We start from the raw sequence: 21,379 nt of genomic DNA, 5'->3' as shown, positions 1-21,379 counted from the left end.
TTAATTGGGTTGGTAAAAGTGTAAATTTTCACTAGTATGTGCAGGATTGTGTTAATTTTTTAATTGAATTCTGTCTTTACTTTGTGTACTAGTCATGCCTCTACTATTTATTTCATTCCCCTTACATGTTTTTCCTCTACCTGCTAAATTTCTGTAAGGTGTCCTTGAGACTCTTGAAAGGCGCCAATAAATAAAATGTATTATTATTATTATTATTAATGTGCAGGGACTGCTAGTCGATGCGAACTCGGTGGGCCGAAGGGTCTATTTCCGCGCAATTAAAGTAAATAAGATCAATAAATCCCCAGGGATCTGGAGGGATGTTGGGGGTGGACTTCATAACTCCCTGGGGGGTAAAATTGGTACATGGTACGCTGCCTTCATCTGTAGGGATACTGAGTATAGGAATCAGGAAGTCATGCGCAGGTTTATAAGATTTTGGTGAGGCCACATTTGGAGCCGTTCTGTTTGCCCCATTACAGGAAGGATGTGAAGCTTTATGGAGCTTGCAAAATAAGTTTACCAAGAATGCTGCTTGAATTAGAGGGTATAAACTATAACGTGAGGATGGGGAAACGTCGATTGTTTTTTCTGTATCATTGGAAGTTGAGGAGAGACCTGATAGTTTAGTTTAGTTTAACAACACAGCATGGAAGCAAGCCTTCGGCCCACCGAGTCCCTGCCAACCATTGACCACCCGCTCACACTGGTTCTCTTCATCTCACTTCAGCATCCAAACACTAGAGGCAATTTACAGAGCCAATCACCCTACAGACCTTTGGTGTGTGGGAGGAAATTGGAGCACCCGGAGGAAGCCCACAGGCAGAACATGTAAACTGGATAGAAGTATATCAAATTATGACAGTCATAGATAGGGTAGACAGTGAAAACCTTTCTGCCGAGGATGGAAATGTCAGACCTAGAGGGCATAGTTTCAAGGCCAGAGGGGAAAAGTATAAAGAAGATGTGCAGGGCAAGTTGTTTTATTATACAGATTGGTGGAAGCAGATAAGATAGTCACATTTAAGAGACACGTGGATAAGTAGGAATGGCGGGATATGGTACCGTACAGGCAGAGGAGATTAATTTAACACGGCATCATGATAGTTGTAATCACTATCCCCAAAACGTTCTTCCACTGGCCTGGCCAGGCTCATTTTCCAATACAAAGTCCTTCTCGGGTGGGACTATCCACATACTGTTTCAAGAATCCTCTTGGAACCTCAGAATTTCTACCCTATCTAAGCTTTTGGGACTGAGCAGGTCCTAGTCAATTCCAGGGATGTTAAACACAAGATAGACACAAAGTGCTGGAGTAACTCAGCGGGTCAGGCAGCATCTCCGGAGAGAAGGATTGGGTGACGTTTCGTGTCGAGACCCTTCTTCAGACGGAGAGTCAGGGGAAAGGGAAACGAGAGATATAGACGGTGATGTAGAGAGATATAGAACAAATGAATGACAGATATGCAAAAAACTAATGATGATAAAAGAAACAGGCCATTATTTACTAGGTGAGAACGAGAAGCTGATGCTGTACAGAAAAGGTACAGAACAAATCAGAGCCAGCACTGATGACACAGGAAAGATGGAGCCTACTTTGGTCCATTTTTGGCTGAGGAAGAGGTGATAAGGAAGGGATATGAACAGTGATACTAGCAGGATGCCTAGGGTGGGGGAGGGATGGAGAGAGAGGGAATGCAGGTATTACTTGAAGTTAGAGAAATCAGTATTCATACCACTGTGTTGCAAGCTGCCCAAGCGAAATATGAGATCATACCACTGGTTTGTAACTCGCCCACTAAGTCAACCCTGTTGCTTTGGCATCTGTTATTAATCTGTCTACACATGTTCTATGTACTTACATTTCAGGTAAAACAGCACTGGCACTGGCGTGAGAGTGTTAACACCCAATGGATAACAAGAAGTATTTCTGAGGCAATTATAGGAAGAAAAGAATGGGACTTAAAATTTTAAGAAGCAAAAGGAATGCAAAACAAGATTGGAATAGCTAATTATCTGAAATTGTTAAATTCAATATTGAATATGAAGGGTTATAATGTTCCTGATCGGAAGATATGGTATGTAGACAAAATTGCTGGAGAAACTCAGCAGGTACGGCAGCATCTATGGAGCGAAGGAAATAGGCAACGTTTCGTGCCGAAACCCTTCTTCAGACTGATGCAGGGTGGGGGGGGGGGCAGGAAGAAGAAAGGAGGAGCCAGAGGGCTGAGGGAGAGCTGAGAAGGGAAGGAGACAGCAAGGGCTACCGGAAATTGGAGGTCAATGTTCAGGCCACCAGGATGCAGACTGCCCAAGCGGAATATGAGGTGCTGCTCCTCCAGTTTCCGGTGGTGCTCACTCTGACAATGGAGGAGGCCCAGGACAGAAAGGTCGGATTCGGAATGGGAGGGAGAGTTGAAGTGCTGAGCCACAGGGAGATCAGGTTGGTTAATGCGGACCGAGCGGAGGTGTTCGGCGAAACGATCGCCAAGCCTACGATTGGTCTCATCGATGTAGATCAGCTGACATCTAGAGATGTGGTATTGCTCCTCAAGCTCATTGGAAGGGGGTCAGGCAGATGAAGCGAGTAGGGTCTAAGTTGCAGGGTGATGGAAAATTAAAATGGCTGGCAACTTGAAGTTCACTGTTGCCTTTGGTGTCAGAATGACAGTACAAAGCGGTAGATGGTGTGATTCTCATTTGGTTTCTGTGGAAACATCAAAAAATAGGTGCAGGAACCATAGCTGATCATCGAAAATCAGTACCCCGTTCCTGCTTTTCCCCCCATTTCCCTTGATTCCTTTATCCCTAAGAGCTAAATCTAACATGAAAACATCATGTAGAATATATCAAATACAGTACATTACATTAGAAGAATTATAAATAAACCACAACTTCACCTGGAAAGAAAATATTATTCCTGGTTGGTGAAAATAGAATAGAAGAAAGAGATGATGTATTTCCTGGGTAGACAAAAGTGCTGGAGAAACTCAGCGGGTGCAGCAGCATCTATGGAGCGAAGAAAATAGGCAACGTTTCTGGCTGAAACCCTTCTTCAGACTGATGTAGGGTGAGGGGGGCGGGGAGAAGAAAGGAGAAAGGAAGAGGAGGCGGAGGAGCCAGAGGGCTGAGGGAGAGCTGGGAAGGGGAGGAGGCAGCAAGGGATACCGGAAATGAGAGAAGTCAATGTTCATGCTGCTAGGGTGCAGACTGCCCAAGCAGAATATGAGGTGCTGCTCCTCCAATTTCCGGTGGTGCTCACTCTGGCCATGGAGGAAGCCCAGGACAGAAAGGTCGGATTCGGAATGGGGAGTTGAAATGCTGAGCCACCGGGAGATCAGGTTAGTTAATGCGGACCGAGCAGAGGTGTTCGGCGAAACGATCGCCAAGCCTACACTTGGTCTCACCGATGTAGATCAGCTGACATCCAGAGCAGCGGATGCAATAGATGAGGTTGGAGGAGGTACAGGTGAACCTCTGGCACACCTGGAACGGCTGCTTGGGTCCTTGAATGGAGTCGAGGGGGGAGGTAAAGCGACAAGTGTCGCATCTCTTGCGGTTGCAAGTTCCTGTACTTGCATGGGGAAGTGCCACGTGAAGAGTGGGAATTAGTGGAGATGAGTGAAGTAGAGAGTTTCCCTTCACAGTTCTGAAAGTGGAGGGGAAATGCGAGATGGCAGCATCAAACTGGAGATGACAGAAATTAAGAATTTGATGAGGTGCACGTATATCCTCTGCAGGATGTATTTGGCAATTTCAATAACAAAAATGGGTCAAGAAAGGAAACCAGAATACCATGCATCATCATATGGGCTGCATAGAACACAGAACAATACAGCACAATGTTTGTGCCAAATCTAATGCCAAGTTAAACTAACCTCATCTACCCAAACATGAGCCATATCCCTCTTTTCCCTGCATTTCCATGTGCCTATCTAAAAGCCTCTTAAACGCAACTCTCGTATCCGCCTCCACCACCGGCCATGCATTCCAGGCCCCCACCGTCTGATTTTAAACCACGGGCAGGCCCACTTCAGTATCCTTCCTTTGCCTTTAAATCAATGATGGAACCACACTCACAGGGGTTAGCTTGAGATCCTGCAGTATATCATCGTAGTAGTGAAACTCCGAGAACTCCAACTTCACCATTTCATTCTTCACCTCAAGGATTCTGCCCATGACACCCTCCAGTACATGGTGGATAATCCTTCTCTTCTGAGGATGCACAATCTGTTCATAGAGGTCTTCCATATTGCGGAAAATCTTTACATACTTAATGTAGAAGGCCGACAGCATCTGGAAGATCATCGTGCGGTCTGTGAGTGGTTTGGTTTCATTAGAATAGAGCTCCTCCTTGAGAAGATGGTGAAGTACGTCATGGGTGTCAGCCCACATCTTACTGTAGGTTCTGCAATGCAATAGTGATGGACAACAACATGAACACTCACCAAGAGCTTAAAGTAAAGCTGCTTTCTATAATGAATGTGTTAAGTACATATTATAGAGTCATGGAATAGTAGAGACAATGCAATTCATGCTCTTCATTCGTGCTGCCTCTATCACACCACGTCCCTGATCATAGTCCCTTCCTCACCCTCCTCAATCTGCAACTAGTTTTTCATTCAATTCATACAGAGCCCTAGTGAGACCACACCTAGAGTATTGTGTGCAGTTTTGGTCCCCTAATTTGAGGAAGGACATTCTTGCTATTGAGAGAGTGCAGCGTAGGTGTACAAGGTTAATTCCCGGGATGGCGGGACTGTCATATGCTGAGAGAATGGAGCAGCTGGGCTTGTACACTCTGGAGTTTAGAAGGATGAGAGGATATCTCATTGAAACATACAAGATTGTTAAGGGCTTGGACACACTAGAGGCAGGAAACATGTTCCCGTGTTGGGGGAGTCCAGAACCAGGGGCCACAGTTTAAGAATAAGGAGTAAGCCATTTAGAACGGAGACGAGGAAACACTTTTTCTCATAGAGAGTGGCGAGTCTGTGGAATTCTCTGCCTCAGAGGGCAGTGGAGGCAGGTTCTCTGGATGCTTTCAAGAGAGAGCTAGATAGGGCTCTTAAAAATAGCTGAGTCAGGGGATATGGGTAGAAGGCAGGAACAGGGTACTGATTTGGGATGATCAGCCATGATCACATTGAATGGCGGTGCTGGCTCGAAGGGCCAAATGGCCTACTCCTGCACCTATTGTCTATTATCTATTGTCTAATTCTCCTATCCAAGATCCAGCCCATATCCAGTACAGATCCCAGACACCGATGAGGTTTACCTGATGTTTTCTCTTATTCTAATGCCAGAGACAGTCACCTTGAATCTGTATCCTCCACTTATAGATCATTGAACGACTTCAAACATGTTTTTCTTTATTAACTTGGTCTTAACATTTTAAGCCAAAATTAAAATGGCATTCATTTCTATTGTGTCATTTTACAATACTGGAAGTTTTTTTTTTTACATCTGTTCTCAACAAAAATCTACCCATCCTATAAAATCTTATAAATAGCAGATATAAATTAGATAACTTCAAGATCGAATGTCAAAAACTTTTTTTCATGACAGACAAATAAATCTTCATCGTTTTACCATCAATTTGGACTAAAAATGTGACATTAAAAACGCTGCCACATTTAGTCATGAATATTTAAGAGGGAGGTTTACCAGAAGGAAGCCTGTGTCTTTCAGCTACAGGGAGAGGCTGGATAGACTTAAATTGTTTGCTTTGGAACGATGGAGATTGAGAGGTATATTAAATTATGAGAGGGTACACAAAAGGCTGGAGAAACTCAGCGGGTACAGCAGCATCTATGGAGCGAAGGAAATAGGCAACGTTTCGGGCCGAAACCCTTCTTCAGACTGACTAATTAAATTATGAGAGGCATAGATAGGGTAGACAGTCACAACCTTTTCACCCCGCAGGGTGAAAATGTCCAACACTAGAGGGCATAGGTGCAAGTTGAGATGGGGAAAGTTTAATGGAGATGTGCAGGAGTAGAGAGTGGTGAGGGTGTGGAATGCTTTGCCAGAGATGGTGGTGAAGGCAGATATGATAGAGGCATTTAAGAGGCTATTAGATAGGCACATGGAAGGGCAGGGAATAGAGGGATATGGATCATGTACAGGTAGATGAGATCAGTTTAACTTGACATCATGTGCGACGCAAACATTGGGGGCCGATGAGCCCGTCCCTGTGCTGTACAGCTCCATGTTCTAAGTTGTTCTAAGAGCTCGTATTTACATCCAGTAATTGTGTGAAATGCAATTCCAAGCTGCAGAACCATCAGGAATTATAAAAAGCCCTGGTCAAAGCTGAAAATAGATGACTGTAGCTCTGCCTTAGTTTGCAATGGGGAGACAGACTCAAATGATAGTGGTATCAAAGAGGCAAGTAATTGCTTGCATAAATCAAAAGATGGAGAAGCATTTTGACAAATGGAGAGCGGAACACTTGATGGTTGGAAACTTGATATTGCAGTTATAGGCCATCGGTGGGCGGCGCGACACTCGTCAGCAGCGGCCTCTGTAGTCCGTCTGTGTTTTTTTTTTTTTTCTGTCTCGTTTTTATGTAGTTTTTGTTATTTTTTTGTTGGGGTATGTGTGTGGGGGGGGGGGGGGGGGGGGGGGGGTAACTTTAAATCTCTCCCTGCACGGGAGACCCGACCTTTTCTTTGTCGGGTCTCCGTTGTCGTTGGGGCTGCAACGTGGAGCGGCCTCCTACAGGAACGACCTGGGGTTCCAGCTGCGGAGCTGCCGACTACTCACCGTCACGGGGCTGGCCGAGTCCGGAGCGGGTGGAGCTGTGGTTGAGCGCTGCTGCCACCCGACCTCCGGAGTTTCGGAGGCTGCAACTGCGGGTTTGGCGGACGGCGGCACCGGGAGCCCGCGGGTCCCTGCTGGGTGACCGCTTTTCGGGGCTTCCGCAACGGCGACTTCTCCCGCCCGAGTTGCGGGGTTGAAGATTACCTGAGCGGGGCCTTACACCATCGCCCAGCGCGGCTTGGAATGGCTGCGGGACTCTGCGAGCACCCGCCGGGGGCTCTAACACCAAGACCCGGTGCGCGACCTTGCATCACCCGGCGTGGCTTTAATGGCCGCGGGACAATCACCATCGCCAGCCGGGGGCTTTGACTTTGACTCTGACTCTGACATCGGGGGGGGGAGTGCAGTGGAGAGATAAGGTTTTTTTTTGCCTTCCATCACAACGATGTGATGGATGTTTGTGTAAACTGTGTTGTGTCTCGGGTCTTTATGTTTTGTAATGTATGGCTGCAGAAACGACATTTCGTTTGGACCTCAAGGGGCCCAAATGACAATAAATTGAATTGTATTGTATTGTATTGTATTTCATTTTCAACGGTGGACAAACGAGGACGTGTACTGGAGGCTCAGGCGGTTACAAGCTCAGGATCATTCCTACACACTGTTGCTCCCACTCCTGCAGCGGTGACAAAGAATCAGAGAGAGACCAAGTAATAAAGACGTTGCCTCCAACTTTCAAACAAATTTGAATTTATAATATTGCACTGACAGTCAGACTCTGTGGTTTATTAAAAAAAAGGCACGAGAGACAGCAAAAGCTGGAATCTGCAGCAACACAGAATTGGCTGGAGGAACTCAACATCAATGGGTGGAAAGGAATGGTCAATGTTTTGTTCCAAAACTCCTGTGTCAGGACCTCCATCAGCTTTCAACCTGAATCTTTAACCGTTCCTGTTCACCCACCGATGCTGCTCGATCTGCTAAGTTCATCCAGCACAAATTTGTTGCACCATGGTTTATAAAGTGGCCAAGTATTTCATAGCACACGACACATCCATAAAGTTGAAGTTCAAGTTCAGATTAATAGTCCATCCAAAGGAATTTCATGGGAAGTTATATTCACTGTAATTCCCTCTTCTCCCTGATCAGTAGTCCAACTTCCCCACCACCTTTACATCTCTCTCCATTGTGTCTGAGATATCTAAATCCTGGAGTGGTGAGCAGCTAGTTTTGACTCTGGCTATTGCTGGATCATTGTAGCTCCACGCACTAATCCAATGAATAAGCACTCTATTATGAAATAAAAGATGAATGCTGAAAGAGATCGGCCTCTGACTAATCAAAGAAAGTTGAGGGAAAGATTATGTTGGCATGGACAGAAGCATGCATGATGATTTGGAGAATTTTAGAAGCCTGCAAAATATTATGAAAAAGCAATATATGGGGAAAATATGCAAATAAGTGACAAGGAAATACAAAACACCTTACAAGAGCTACTTAGAGAGTGGAAATAGTAGAGAGTTCCAAAAGAAAATGATAACATTTCCAAGAGACAAAATGAGAAACAGGAAATAGCTTGGAGGTTAGACAGTTACATTATTTGCAACCGTCATCACAGGAGAGAACAAAAACAAAAGTAGGAATGGCAAAGGTAACCAAGCAATTAACAAGAGTGGAAACACATACATACACCAACCACTGCTGTGCAAGCCTTAACAGTAAAGGGAAGGAAGAATTCTGGAGTGATTCTTGCTAAGTGGCAAATGTAATATGGAAATTAAGAAGCTAAGCCAGATAGTTTCAATTCAATCACTGGAAAAACACGAATTCATTGTTAAGGAATTTGGAATAGGCTATTGGAAATTATTGCATGATTTGGCAGAGCCGACGTGGATGTTATGAAATCAAAACATGAATTAGACACAGTCCATTGCATGAAAACCCAGGCTCGATCCTGACCACTGGCGCTGTCTGTGTGTAGTCTGCACGTTCTCCCTGTGACCACGTGGTTTTCCTCCGAGTGCTCCAGTTTCCTCTCATATCCCAAAGACATGCTGGTTTGTAGAGTAATTAGCCTTGGTGTGTAGGGAGTGGATGTGAAGGTGGAACCAGTCAACCAGTGTGAATGGTTGCCAAAGGCTCGATGCACCAAAGGGCCCGTTTCCATGCTGTATCTTTAAATGAAACTAAACTTTTGTACTCGATGCCCCAACTGATGAAGGCAGGAATGCTAGATGTCCTCTTCATCGTCCCATTGCCAATTTCAGGGAACTATGGACTTGCTTCCAATGATCTCTCTGTACATCTTTGCTCTGCCAGGCCCTGCCTTTTATTGTACATTTTACTCTTACATTTGTCCTCACAGTGCATACCACAACTTGTCCAGGTTAAACTCCATCTGCCATTTCTCTGCCCATATTTCCAACCGATCAATTTATACTGTAGCCTTCGTCTCTAGTCAGTCATAGAGTGATACAGCGTGGAAACAGACCCTTCAGCCCAACTTGTCCACATCAGCCAACGTGTCCCAGCTACACTAGTCTGACCTGCCTGCGCTTGGCCCATGGCCACGACTATCCACAACTCAGCCAATATTTGTGTCATCTGCAAACCTAAGAATAAGACCATCTACATTTTCATACAAAAACCTGTAATCCAGTGCAACAAAAAAAAAAACTGCTGGAGGAACTCTGCATGTCAGGCAGCAACTGTAGAGGTAAAGGGATAATTAATATTTTGGGTCGAGACCCTGCCTCAGAACTTTGACTAGCGACGAGATAACCAGTCTCAAGAGGTGAGAGGGAGGGTTCAGATTCAGATTCAGATTCAAACTTTATTGTCATTGTGCAGTGTACAGTACAGAGACAACGAAATGCAGTTAGCATTTCCCTAGAAGAGCGACGTAGAATATGAGCAATAAATAAATATATTTACGTGCATACAGACATAGTAGTGCAATTATTTTTTTTCCTGGTGGAAGGAGTGTCCGGGGGGAGGCAATCATCGAGGTACAGTGTTGAGTAATGTAACAGCCGCAGGGAAGAAGCTGTTCCTGGACCTGCTGGTCCGGCAACGGAGAGACCTGTAGCGCCTCCCAGATGGTAGGAGGGTAAACAGTCTGTGGTTGGGGTGAGAGCAGTCCTTGACGATGCTGCACGCCCTTCACAGACGACACTTGCTTTGGACACTCAATGGAGGGGAGTATAGACTACTTCCTAGTGAATACAAAACTAATCCCTTATACTATGAACCCTAAATATCACACCAATACGATTTCAGATCACTCCCCGCTAACTTTCGTTTTAAAATTGGAAGGAATCTCTACGAACAAACCGTTCTGGAGGTTTAACTCGCAAATTCTGAAAGACCCACAAGGGAGTATATATCTAAAAAAAACAGATGGACCTATTTTTTTAGATAAAAGATACACCAGATATATCACCCACTTTATTATGGGAATCCTTCAAAGCATTTATTAGAGGAGTCATTATCTCGTATCAAGCTTTTCAAAACAAAAAGAATAAGAATGAACAAAGACAATTAGAAGAACAAATCAGACAACTAGATATAGATAATGCTAAAGATCCAACTATGGATAAACATAATAAAATTTTAATACTGAAATTTAAGCTAGATAAATTATTATCAGAGAAGATTATAAGATTATTCCAAATTACAAAACAAGAACATTTTGAATTTGGGGATAAACCCCATAAACATTTGGCACGCCGACTGAAAAAACGGGAAAAAGATCATGCAATTTTAAAGATCAAATCAGATAGAGGGGAATTATTAACACTACCTAATGATATCAATAAAAGATTTGCTCAATATTATAAGAATTTATACACATCGAAAACGCTAATAGACAATAATAAAGTTTCAGAATTTTTGGACGATTGTAACCTTCCAAAACTAGAATTGAAGGAACAAGAGGAACTGGGAGCACAAATTACAGCTAAGGAAATAGAAGACACAATAAACACACTTAAGAATGGAAAAACACCAGGACCAGACGGATTCAGTAATGAATTTTATAAATGTTTTTACGACATAGTGACCCCACGTCTACAGAAAATGTATACATACGCTTTTAAAGAACAAACCTTACCTGAAACACTAGCAGAATCAACGATCACATTAATACTTAAAAAAGATAAAGATATAGAAGAACCAGGCTCATATAGAGCTATTGCTTTGTTAAATACGGATCAAAAAATATTAGCGAAAACACTAGCTAGAAGACTAAGTCAATATGTCAGTAAATTAATAAATAAGGATCAAACGGGATTTATGCCTAAGAGACATTCATTTAATAACCTGAGACGTCTGTTTAACATAATGCACTCTCACAAACCTCAAGAACAAGAGTTATCTATCATTTCATTGGACGCAGAAAAAGCGTTTGATCAAGTAGGATGGGATTATATGATTCAAGTATTGCAAAAATTTCAAATGGGAGAGAGCTTCATCGCATGGATAAAATTATTATATAACAAACCCACGGCTAGAATATTAACTAATAATATACTCTCTACGAAATTCCAATTAACAAGGGGTAATAGACAAGGATGTTCATTATCACCGCTGTTATTCGCTCTGGTAATTGAACCTTTAGCTGAAAAAATTAGAACACACTCGGATATTTACGGTTATAATACAAAATATTCAAATAACAAAATATCCTTATACGCAGACGATGTATTACTGTATATCACAAAACCCCAAATCAGTATACCAAACATATTAAATCTAATTGAGGACTTTGGATCTTTCTCAGGATACAGAATAAACAGGAACAAAAGTGAAATTATGTCGATAAAACCGAAAGACTCAACACATCTCTTGAAATTCCCCTTTAAAATAGCCACAGAAAAATTTAAATATTTAGGAATTGAAATCACTAGAAATTATCACGGTATGTTTAATGCCAATTATAGCCCCTTACTTAAGAAACTAAATAACCTAATTAAATTCTGGAAAACGCTTCCGATGTCTTTAATAGGTCGAATAAATGCTATAAAAATGATCTTTTTACCACAAATCCTATATTTATTTCAATCAATTCCAATATATCTTCCAAAAAAGTTTTTCAATAAACTAGACTCAGACATTACAAATTTTATATGGGATTACAAATCCCACAGAATACAAAGAGCACACCTTAGTAAACCAAAAGAGATGGGTGGTCTAGCGCTCCCTAACTTTATGTACTATAATTGGGCAGTAAATATTAAAAATATGATTCACCTGCTGGACAACTCTGCCCAGCAGGTGGATTGGATTGTACTGGAGAGAGAGGACTGCGCTCCGTGTAATACAGGAGCGACTATCCTCTCACCAATGAATTTGAATAACAAAAATTATAATAAAAATCCAATGATACATAGTACAATTAGAAATTGGAAACAAATAAAACAGAATCTAAAATTAAGAAATCTATCTCTTTTAATGCCAATAGTCAATAACCCGTCGTTTAAACCCTCAATTATAGATAAATCATTTACACAATGGGAAAGAATGGGAATCAAAACGCTCGGAGACTTGTATGAATTAGGAAAATTATTATCATTTCAACAATTACAACTGAAATATAATTTGAAAAATAATCAATATTTTAAATATCTTCAAATCCGTGACTATCTGAAAAAATACACAAAAGACTATCATAACATGCCCCCAGACTTATTGGATGAAGCCATGAAGACAAAGGCTGAATCAGCAAATCTAATATCATACTTATATAACATTATTTTGAATATAGAAATACCTACAACCGATGGTATTACAAGAGACTGGGAACAAGAACTAGCTATAAAAATTTCAAAAGAGAGCTGGGATAAACACTTACTATATGTGCATAAATGCTCGATCAACGTACGACATACTCTAATCCAATATAAAACATTACATAGGCTATATTATTCAAAAACTAAAATAAATAAACTTTTCCCCAATGTCTCACCCATTTGTGATAAATGTCAGTCACAAGAAGCTAACATAGCGCACTCTTTTGTTTTCTGTATAAAAATTAAAAAATTCTGGAACGAAATATTTGAAATCTTCACAAAATTATTTAAAATAAAACTTGTACCAAAAGCAGAATGGATCATTTTTGGAATATCGGAAGGTAACCCCGAATTAAATGTGTTTCAAAAGAACTTACTTAATTACGGGCTAATAACGGGAAAAAAGCTTATACTCAAATTTTGGAAAAATGCTCCAATACCAACAATAAAAATGTGGATTTCAAATATGTTCGAAACATTACACTTGGAAGAGATGAGACTCCTCCTAGCAGGCAAAGCAGACCACTTCCAAAAGACGTGGTCTGCATTTACGGAACTATTACAAGCATAAGGTGCAATAGTAATTTAAAATATAAATGGTACCAGGATCTGGTAACGGGGGGTAAAAAATAAATTTTTAATAAAAACACGGTTGGTATATCCGTTTTTTTGCGGAGTTTTGTGTTACAATAGAGCGATTGTTTTTCGTTTTTTTTTTTTTTTTCTTTTCGTTCTAGGGTCTTATTTCCTTTCTTTACTTCCTTCTCTAATTTCTTCCCTAAGGGGCTTTCTTCTCCCAACACTTTCCTGCACCTTCACGACTCTTGCTCACTTTCCTTCTTTTATTTCTACCTTTTTTAAAGCTCAAAAAACGAAGTGGTACAACAAAATGTAATAAGATATATGTGATGTGTATTAATGTAATTTAATGTACTTCTAATTTAAAAAAAAATGTTTTTAAATAAAGTGGCCAAGTATTTCATAGCACACGACACATCCATAAAGTTGAAGTTCAAGTTCAGATTAATAGTCCATCCAAAGGAATTTAATGGGAAGTTATATTCACTGTAATTCCCTCTTCTCCCTGATCAGTAGTCCAACTTCCCCACCACTTTTACATCTCTCTCCATTGTGTCTGAGATATCTAAATACTGGAGTGGTGAGCAGCTAGTTTTGACTCTGGCTATTGCTGGATCATTGTAGCTCCACGCACTAATCCAATGAATAAGCACTCTATTATGAAATAAAAGATGAATGCTGAAAGAGATCGGCCTCTGACTAATCAAAGAAAGTTGAGGGAAAGATTATGTTGGCATGGACAGAAGCATGCATGATGATTTGGAGAATTTTAGAAGCCTGCAAAATATTATGAAAAAGCAATATATGTGGAAAATATGCAAATAAGTGACAAGGAAATACAAAACACCTTACAAGAGCTACTTAGAGAGTGGAAATAGTAGAAAGTTCCAACAGAAAATGACAACATTTCCAAGAGACAAAATGAGAAACAGGAAATAGCTTGGAGGTTAAACAGTTACATTATTTGCAACCGTCATCACAGGAGAGAACAAAAACAAAAGTAGGAATGGCAAAGGTAACCAAGGAATTAACAAGTGGAAACACATACATACACCAACCACTGCTGTGCAAGCCTTAACAGTAAAGGGAACGAAGAATTCTGGAGTGATTCTTGCTAAGTGGCAAATGTAATATGGAAATTAAGAAGCTAAGCCAGATAGTTTCAATTCAATCACTGGAAAAACACGAATCCATTGTTAAGGAATTTGGAATAGGCTATTGGAAATTATTGCATGATTTGGCAGAGCCGACGTGGATGTTATGAAATCAAAACATGAATTAGACACAGTCCATTGCATGAAAACCCAGGCTCGATCCTGACCACTAGCGCTGTCTGTGTGTAGTCTGCACGTTCTCCCTGTGACCACGTGGTTTTCCTCCGAGTGCTCCAGTTTCCTCTCATATCCCAAAGACATGCTGGTTTGTAGAGTAATTAGCCTTGGTGTGTAGGGAGTGGATGTGAAGGTGGAACCAGTCAACCAGTGTGAATGGTTGCCAAAGGCTCGATGCACCAAAGGGCCCGTTTCCATGCTGTATCTTTAAATGAAACTAAACCTTTGTACTCGATGCCCCAACTGATGAAGGCAAGAATGCTAGATGTCCTCTTCATCGTCCCATTGCCAATTTCAGGGAACTACGGACTTGCTTCCAATGATCTCTCTGTACATCTTTGCTCTGCCAGGCCCTGCCTTTTATAGCATATTTTGCTCTTACATTTGTCCTCACAGTGCATACCACAACTTGTCCAGTATTTAAACTCCATCTGCCATTTCTCTGCCCATATTTCCAACCGATCAATTTATACTGTAGCCTTCGTCTCTAGTCAGTCATAGAGTGATACAGCGTGGAAACAGACCCTTCAGCCCAACTTGTCCACACCAGCCAACGTGTCCCAGCTACACTAGTCCAACCTGCCTGCGCTTGGCCCATGGCCACGACTATCCACAACTCAGCCAATATTTGTGTCATCTGCAAACCTAAGAATAAGACCATCTACATTTTCATACAAAAACCTGTAATCCAGTGCAACAAAAAAAAAAAACTGCTGGAGGAACTCTGCATGTCAGGCAGCAACTGTAGAGGTAAAGGGATAATTAATATTTTGGGTCGAGACCCTGCCTCAGAATTTTGACTAGCGACGAGATAACCAGTCTCAAGAGGTAAGGGAGGGTTCAGATTCAGATTCAGATTCAAACTTTATTGTCATTGTGCAGTGTACAGTACAGAGACAACGAAATGCAGTTAGCATTTCCCTAGAAGAGCGACGTAGAATATGAGCAATAAATAAATATATTTACGTGCATACAGACATAGTAGTGCAATTATTTATTTCCTGGTGGAAGGAGTGTCCGGGGGGAGGGGGGGGGTGATTGGCAATCATCGAGGTACAGTGTTGAGTAATGTAACAGCCGCAGGGAAGAAGCTGTTCCTGGACCTACTGGTCCGGCAACGGAGAGACCTGTAGCGCCACCCAGATGGAAGGAGGGTAAACAGTCTGTGGTTGGGGTGAGAGCAGTCCTTGACGATGCTGCACGCCCTTCGCAGACGACACTTGCTTTGGACAGACTCAATGGAGGGGAGTGAGGAACCGGTGATGCGTTGGGCAATTTTCACCACCCTCTGCAGTGCTTACCGGTTGGTGTCAGAGCAGTTGCCATACCATACTGTGATACAGTTGGTAAGGATGCTCTCGATGGTGCAGCGGTAGAAGTTCACCAGAATCTGAGGAGACAGATGGACCTTCTTTAGTCTCCTCAGGAAGAAGAGGCGCTGATGAGCCTTCTTGACCAGAGTTGAGGTATTGTGGGTCCAAGAGAGGTCATCGGAGATGTTGACCCCCAGAAACCTGAAAACACGCTCCACCTCCATCCCGTTAATGTGGATGGTTGAGGTAAGAACTGGCAGGTGATGAGTGGAACCGGGTGAGAAGGGAGATGATAGACATGACAAAACCAGGTGAAGGGTAAATGGCGATGATTGATGAGAATAGGGCAGTAGGTGTTATCTACATAGACTTCACTGAAGTATTTGCAAGAAACCTCTGGTAGGCTGGTGCAGAGAATTATGTCAAATGGAATCCAGACTGAGTCTGAAGAAGGGTTTCGGCCCGAAACATTGCCTATTTCCTTCCATGGTAGAATATTTCCTCCATAGATGCTGCTGCACCCGCTGAGTTTCTCCAGCATTTTTGTGTACCCTGAGTTGGTAAACTGGATTCAAAGTTAATGTGTTCATAGGAGAGATACCTTAGTGGTAGAGGGGTGGTTTTCTGACTGAAGGTCTCTGATCAGTGGTGTTCAACAAGGATCAATGCTGGGAAGTTGCTTGTACCATATATTAATGATTTGTATAAAATGAAGTTGAGCTGGTTGGTAAGTGTACAGACAACACAAAAATCGGCAGAGTTGTGAATTGTGAGGAAGTTGTCAAAGAATACACAAGGATATAGATCAGTTAAAATATGGCCAGAGAAACAGCAGACAGAGATTTATCTAGACAAATGAGGGATGCTCCATTATGGGAGGTCGAGTGCTCAGATACAAGGGGAAAATATACAGTGAAAGAGGATGCTTATCAGCATTGAGGTACAGTTTCTTGCGGATATGCAAAGTAAAGTTTGCAATCATTCATATAGGATAGTAGATGCCTGAACTGCCAAGGTGGTAGAAGCAAATATGATGGCAATGATTAAGATAAATGTAAATGAACATGTGAATAGGGTGAGAATGGAAGGAGGGAAACCATGTTCAGGCATATGGGATCAGTTCAATTTGTTATCATGGTGGGCAGAGAGACATGTTCCTATGTAGAAACAAGGAATGCAGATGCTGGGTTATAAAAAGGCTAATGGGGCTGACCCACTGTACGAGCTAATTCAAGATCTCTCCCGAGTTTAAAAAAAATCAAACTCGTGGAAGCACGTAGAATGTACGTAGCGGGTACGTCGGAGCTCGGGAAGACTCATGAAGATTTTAACATGTTGAAAAATGTCCACGAGAGCCCCGAGTACCTACGAGCGGTCATTACCGTAAATCTCCGAGTTCGAATCAGGGCAAACTCGGGAGAACTCTTGAATGTATTCGTACAGTGGGACAGGCCCATAACTCAGCGGGTCAGACAGCATTCACAAAGCGTTAGACTATTTTCAATATCTAAATTTAAAATCATAAAGGGCCTGTCCAATTTACACGATTTTTTTCGGCGACTTGCCGGCACCCATCATAGTCTCAGCAGGTTGCGGAAAATGGTCAACATGTTGAATATTTTCAGCAACCTGCTGCAACTATGACGGATGCCGGCAAGTCGCCGAAAATATCGCGCAAGTGGGACAGGCCCTTAAGTAAACAAGGTCTGGAAAATTCATAACAAAAGAGGATGAGGTCGACTTTTGTGCCAGTCTTTGTAATGTGAGGGTTAAACAGACTATGTCAGCTAAAATGAAGTTGTCAGCTAAATGAGCAGCACAGCATTTCAAACCCTGCTTAGGAAAACAAGTAAATGTTTTCGAAGAATGCTTAGGCTAATTCAAAGGGACCAGCAGATCATGAAGACACTTGCAAGGTCACTAAGATAACCTTAGCTTTCCCAGAGACATCCAAAACTAGCTCAGTGTCTGATAGGACCCATAACTCACACTGTTATGGTACCAAGGAGGCTAGCTAGTTTAACACATAATCACCTGTTGTTCTTAGAGATAACATTATTATATAAATACATGCTTCTAGCATGAGAGAGGGGGAGAGGGAGAGAGGGGGAGAGGGGGAGAGGGGGGGAGAGGGGGAGAGGGGGAGAGGGGGGAGAGGGGAGAGGGGAGGGGAGAGGGGGAGAGGGGGAGAGGGGGAGAGGGGGAGAGGGGGAGAGGGGGAGAGGGGGAGAGGGGAGAGGGGGAGAGGGGGAGAGGGAGGGGGGAGGGGGAGAGAGGGAGAGAGATAGCGCTTGGTGACATCCTTGAATCCTGCATATATTTTGTTAGTCTTCTCAATGACACAATAGTAGAAGTGACATCCAGCATAGAGCTGCAGATCAGAAATTAAAAGATAGGGAAGTGCTCAGAAAAATATGATTACAATTACATCATTAGAGTTGCAGGTTAAAAGGCTCCTGTTGAAATTCATCCTAAGGTCTAACACGAAGTGGTTAGTAGATAGATAATACATTTTATTTTTCCAAAATGGTCTAGTTGCACTGGATGGAAAAATAGCAAATGTGACTCCTTTAGTCAAACAGTGAGAGAGACTGATAGCAGATAACCACAAACAGTGGCTTAATATCTCTCATGCAAACAAAACAATGTTCCAAGCTATTATTAAAGACATTGTAGCAAGGAACATACAATTCATGGTAAACAGGTAGTCAAAATTTGGGAAGGGGAAAACCATTTGTAAGCAATTTGAGTAGGAAGGAACTGCAGATGCTAGTTTACATTGAAGATAGACACAAATGCTGGAGTAACTCATCAGGACCCAACTTCTCTGGAGAGAAGGAATGGGTGACATTTCAGGGCGAGACCCTTCTTCAGACAATTTGAGTTTGCTATAGAAATATGTGTTGTGGATAAAGAGAAACCAGTGTACATACTGTACCATACAGTAATAGCTTAGTCAGTGCTGGCGCTACTTCGCTATAGCGTTCTTTCATTCTGGTACCTTATTTATTAAAAAGTCGATATTTGCAAGTTCGATTAACCCATGAGAGTGCCTACCTTTGTTTACATTCACGTAGCCATTCAGAAAGCATCACACATGACTCACATCTGGTCAGCAGTTTCTTCGCACTCAGTTAGTTCAAGCTCTATCACGACTACATTGCGTACAAATTCTGGCGATCTCGCAGAATTTGTTACATTACCTGTACAATTTTCACCCATCATGAAAAGCCACAAAACGCCGAAGTAACTCAGCAGGTCAGGCAGCATCCCTGGAGAACATGGATAGGTTTACCCATCATGACTGGAAAACAGCCTGCAACTTCAACTCCAAGGGGTGAAAGTACATAGGGTGTCAAGGAAAGGAATCACATTGAATGTAAAACTGCAAATGTTGAGGCAATTAGAAGCTGGAGAGCATCAGGTGCATGTGGGTAAATCCTTGAACTTGGCTAGATCAATGATTAGAACCTCTGTTAAAAATCAAGATAAGACAACAGCTTCAGTCTGAAGAAGGCTCTCAACCTGAAACATCACATATTCCTTTTCTCCAGAGATGCTGTCTAACCCGCTGAGTTACACCAGCCTATTGTGTCTATCTCCTGCCATGACGACCATACGGTTATCAAAGAAGGTAACTCGTTCAAGGACGATTTTGTTTTGTGAAAATGCTTTACATTTGGGTGAATGACCATATGCAACTCAGGCCATTAAGCCAACTTATCATGGAAAAAACAAGGAGCATCTGCCGACACCTACAGGAAGAAAGAGACAGCTCAGAAACATTCACAGCCAACAGAGGTTGGTTTGACAGATTCCAACAATGCTGTAACCTGTAACAATGCTGCTCTGGTGCTGCTGCAAGTACAAACATGCAGGCGGCCAAGGAATTTCCCCAAAGCAATGAGGCGGCCAAGGAATTTCCCCAAAGCAATCAGTGATCGTGGCAACGACTCTCCTCAGCTTAACATCAATGTTGACGAAGCAGGCCTTTTCGGGAAAACTTCAAATTCCCAAAAAAAAAAAGTGCTTGTGAGTTCAAGGTTGTTTAATAATCCTACTTAGTGGTAGCAAGTAACTTCAAGTGGATGCCGATCCTTGTTTAACACTCAAAATTATGAGTCTTGAGTCATACAACACAGATTTAGACTTTAGAGATACAGCGTGGAAATTGGCCCTTTGGCCCAATTGGCCCTTTGACCAGTCATATTTGACTTCTGACCCTAAACAAACATTGTCAGCATAACATATAAAATCTCACTCGATAAACTTTGAAAAATATATGAATCATATATACAGTACAAAACAATATACCTGTAATGCTTTCAGAATTCAGAGTTGGGGAAGTCCAGAACAAGGGGTCACTGTTTAAGGATAAGGGGGAGATCTTTTAGGACCGAGATGAGAATTTTTTTTTTCACATAGAGAGTGGTGAATCTCTGGAATTCTCTGCCACAGAAGGTAGTTGAGGCCAATTCATTGGCTATATTTAAGAGGGAGTTAAATGTGGCTCTTGTGGCTAAAGGTATCAGGGGTATGGAGAGAAGGCAGGTACAGGATACTGAGTTGGATGATCAGCCATGATCATATTGAATGGCGGTGCAGGCTCGAAGGGCCGAATGGCCTACTCCTGCACCTATTTTCTATGTTTGTATGATTCTAATTAGAAGAGATGTATTCCACCTTTTTTCATATGTTTTGGTCACACACGTGACCAAGACTGGCCCTGAACAGCTTTATAATAACGGCAATGGCAGTGAATGGCACGAGGGAGTGTAGTTGAGCAGAAGGATCGAGGAGTGCAGATATACACTTCTGCTGTGAAGAAAGCAAGGGTTGGCAGGAGTTAATTAAAATGGAAGTTAAGTAAAATAGGAGTCAGGAAATAATCCACTCTCAAATTGACTTGTGTTTTGGAAATCGTTTGTAAAGAACGATTGCTGTTAAAATGACTCCTCAGAATTAAGCGAGCTTCCTTTAAAAATATAATTGTGTGTAATCTGCTTCGTTAGCTGGAAGTAACCTTGGTTGGGAGGGAGAATCCATCGCTCGAAATACTGATTATTGACAGCTAAACCACTACAGTAGAGTAGTGAAGTAAGTTGGTCTTTGAAATATAGGTTGATACAGTATAACATTCCTAAAGTGAGGGTACTTGTAGATACTTATAACAGATAAGACTTAAAGTCTTGACTTAAGTTTGGGGCTCTCAGACAAGTAAACAATATCATCACAGTGATTCGTCTACAATCTAAGACATCTCAAATATGCTTCAATTGCTTCGCTTCCATGAACTTCTCCTCAGTAAAAATTAATAGGAAATATTCCTTTAATATCTCCCCCTTCTTTTGTGGCTTTACACAATTATGCCAATGCTAATCAATAAGGGGACCTATTCATTTCCTAGCTAACTTTTTGCTCTTAATATACCAGTAGAATTTCTTGGGTTTTTCCTTTACCTTGCCTGCCCGCTCAATTCTCGTCTTCCTTTTGACATTCTGATTGCCATTTAACATGTACTTCTATATTTCTAGTACATGCAGAGGGATTTGCTTGATTCCGACTGCCTAAATCTGACAAATACCTCCTTTTTCCTGACCAG

At 42.0% G+C, this 21,379-nt stretch overlaps 1 protein-coding gene and 1 long non-coding RNA gene across 3 annotated transcripts in view; one reads left to right on the top strand and one right to left on the bottom strand.

Moving 5' to 3' along the window:
- The window catches only part of iqca1 (IQ motif containing with AAA domain 1), a 136,110-nt gene that overhangs the window by 103,689 nt on the left and 11,042 nt on the right, over positions 1 to 21,379 (bottom strand). For both annotated transcript variants that reach the window (XM_033023639.1, XM_033023640.1), the window contains exon 2: positions 4,081 to 4,408. In XM_033023639.1, the coding sequence (XP_032879530.1) occupies positions 4,081 to 4,408 (328 nt within the window). The remainder of the gene's footprint in view (positions 1 to 4,080; positions 4,409 to 21,379) is intronic.
- On the top strand, positions 3,637 to 20,976 carry LOC116974994. The gene is made up of 3 exons (XR_004412499.1): positions 3,637 to 3,646; positions 9,662 to 9,667; positions 20,863 to 20,976. It is a non-coding gene; the product is annotated as an uncharacterized LOC116974994 (long non-coding RNA).

This window comes from Amblyraja radiata, chromosome 7 (genome assembly GCF_010909765.2).
Source record: "Amblyraja radiata isolate CabotCenter1 chromosome 7, sAmbRad1.1.pri, whole genome shotgun sequence".
NCBI classification, from domain to species: Eukaryota; Metazoa; Chordata; class Chondrichthyes; order Rajiformes; family Rajidae; genus Amblyraja; species Amblyraja radiata.
Note: the sequence above shows the minus strand (reverse complement) of the source record. Positions and strands in the feature narration are given on the sequence as shown.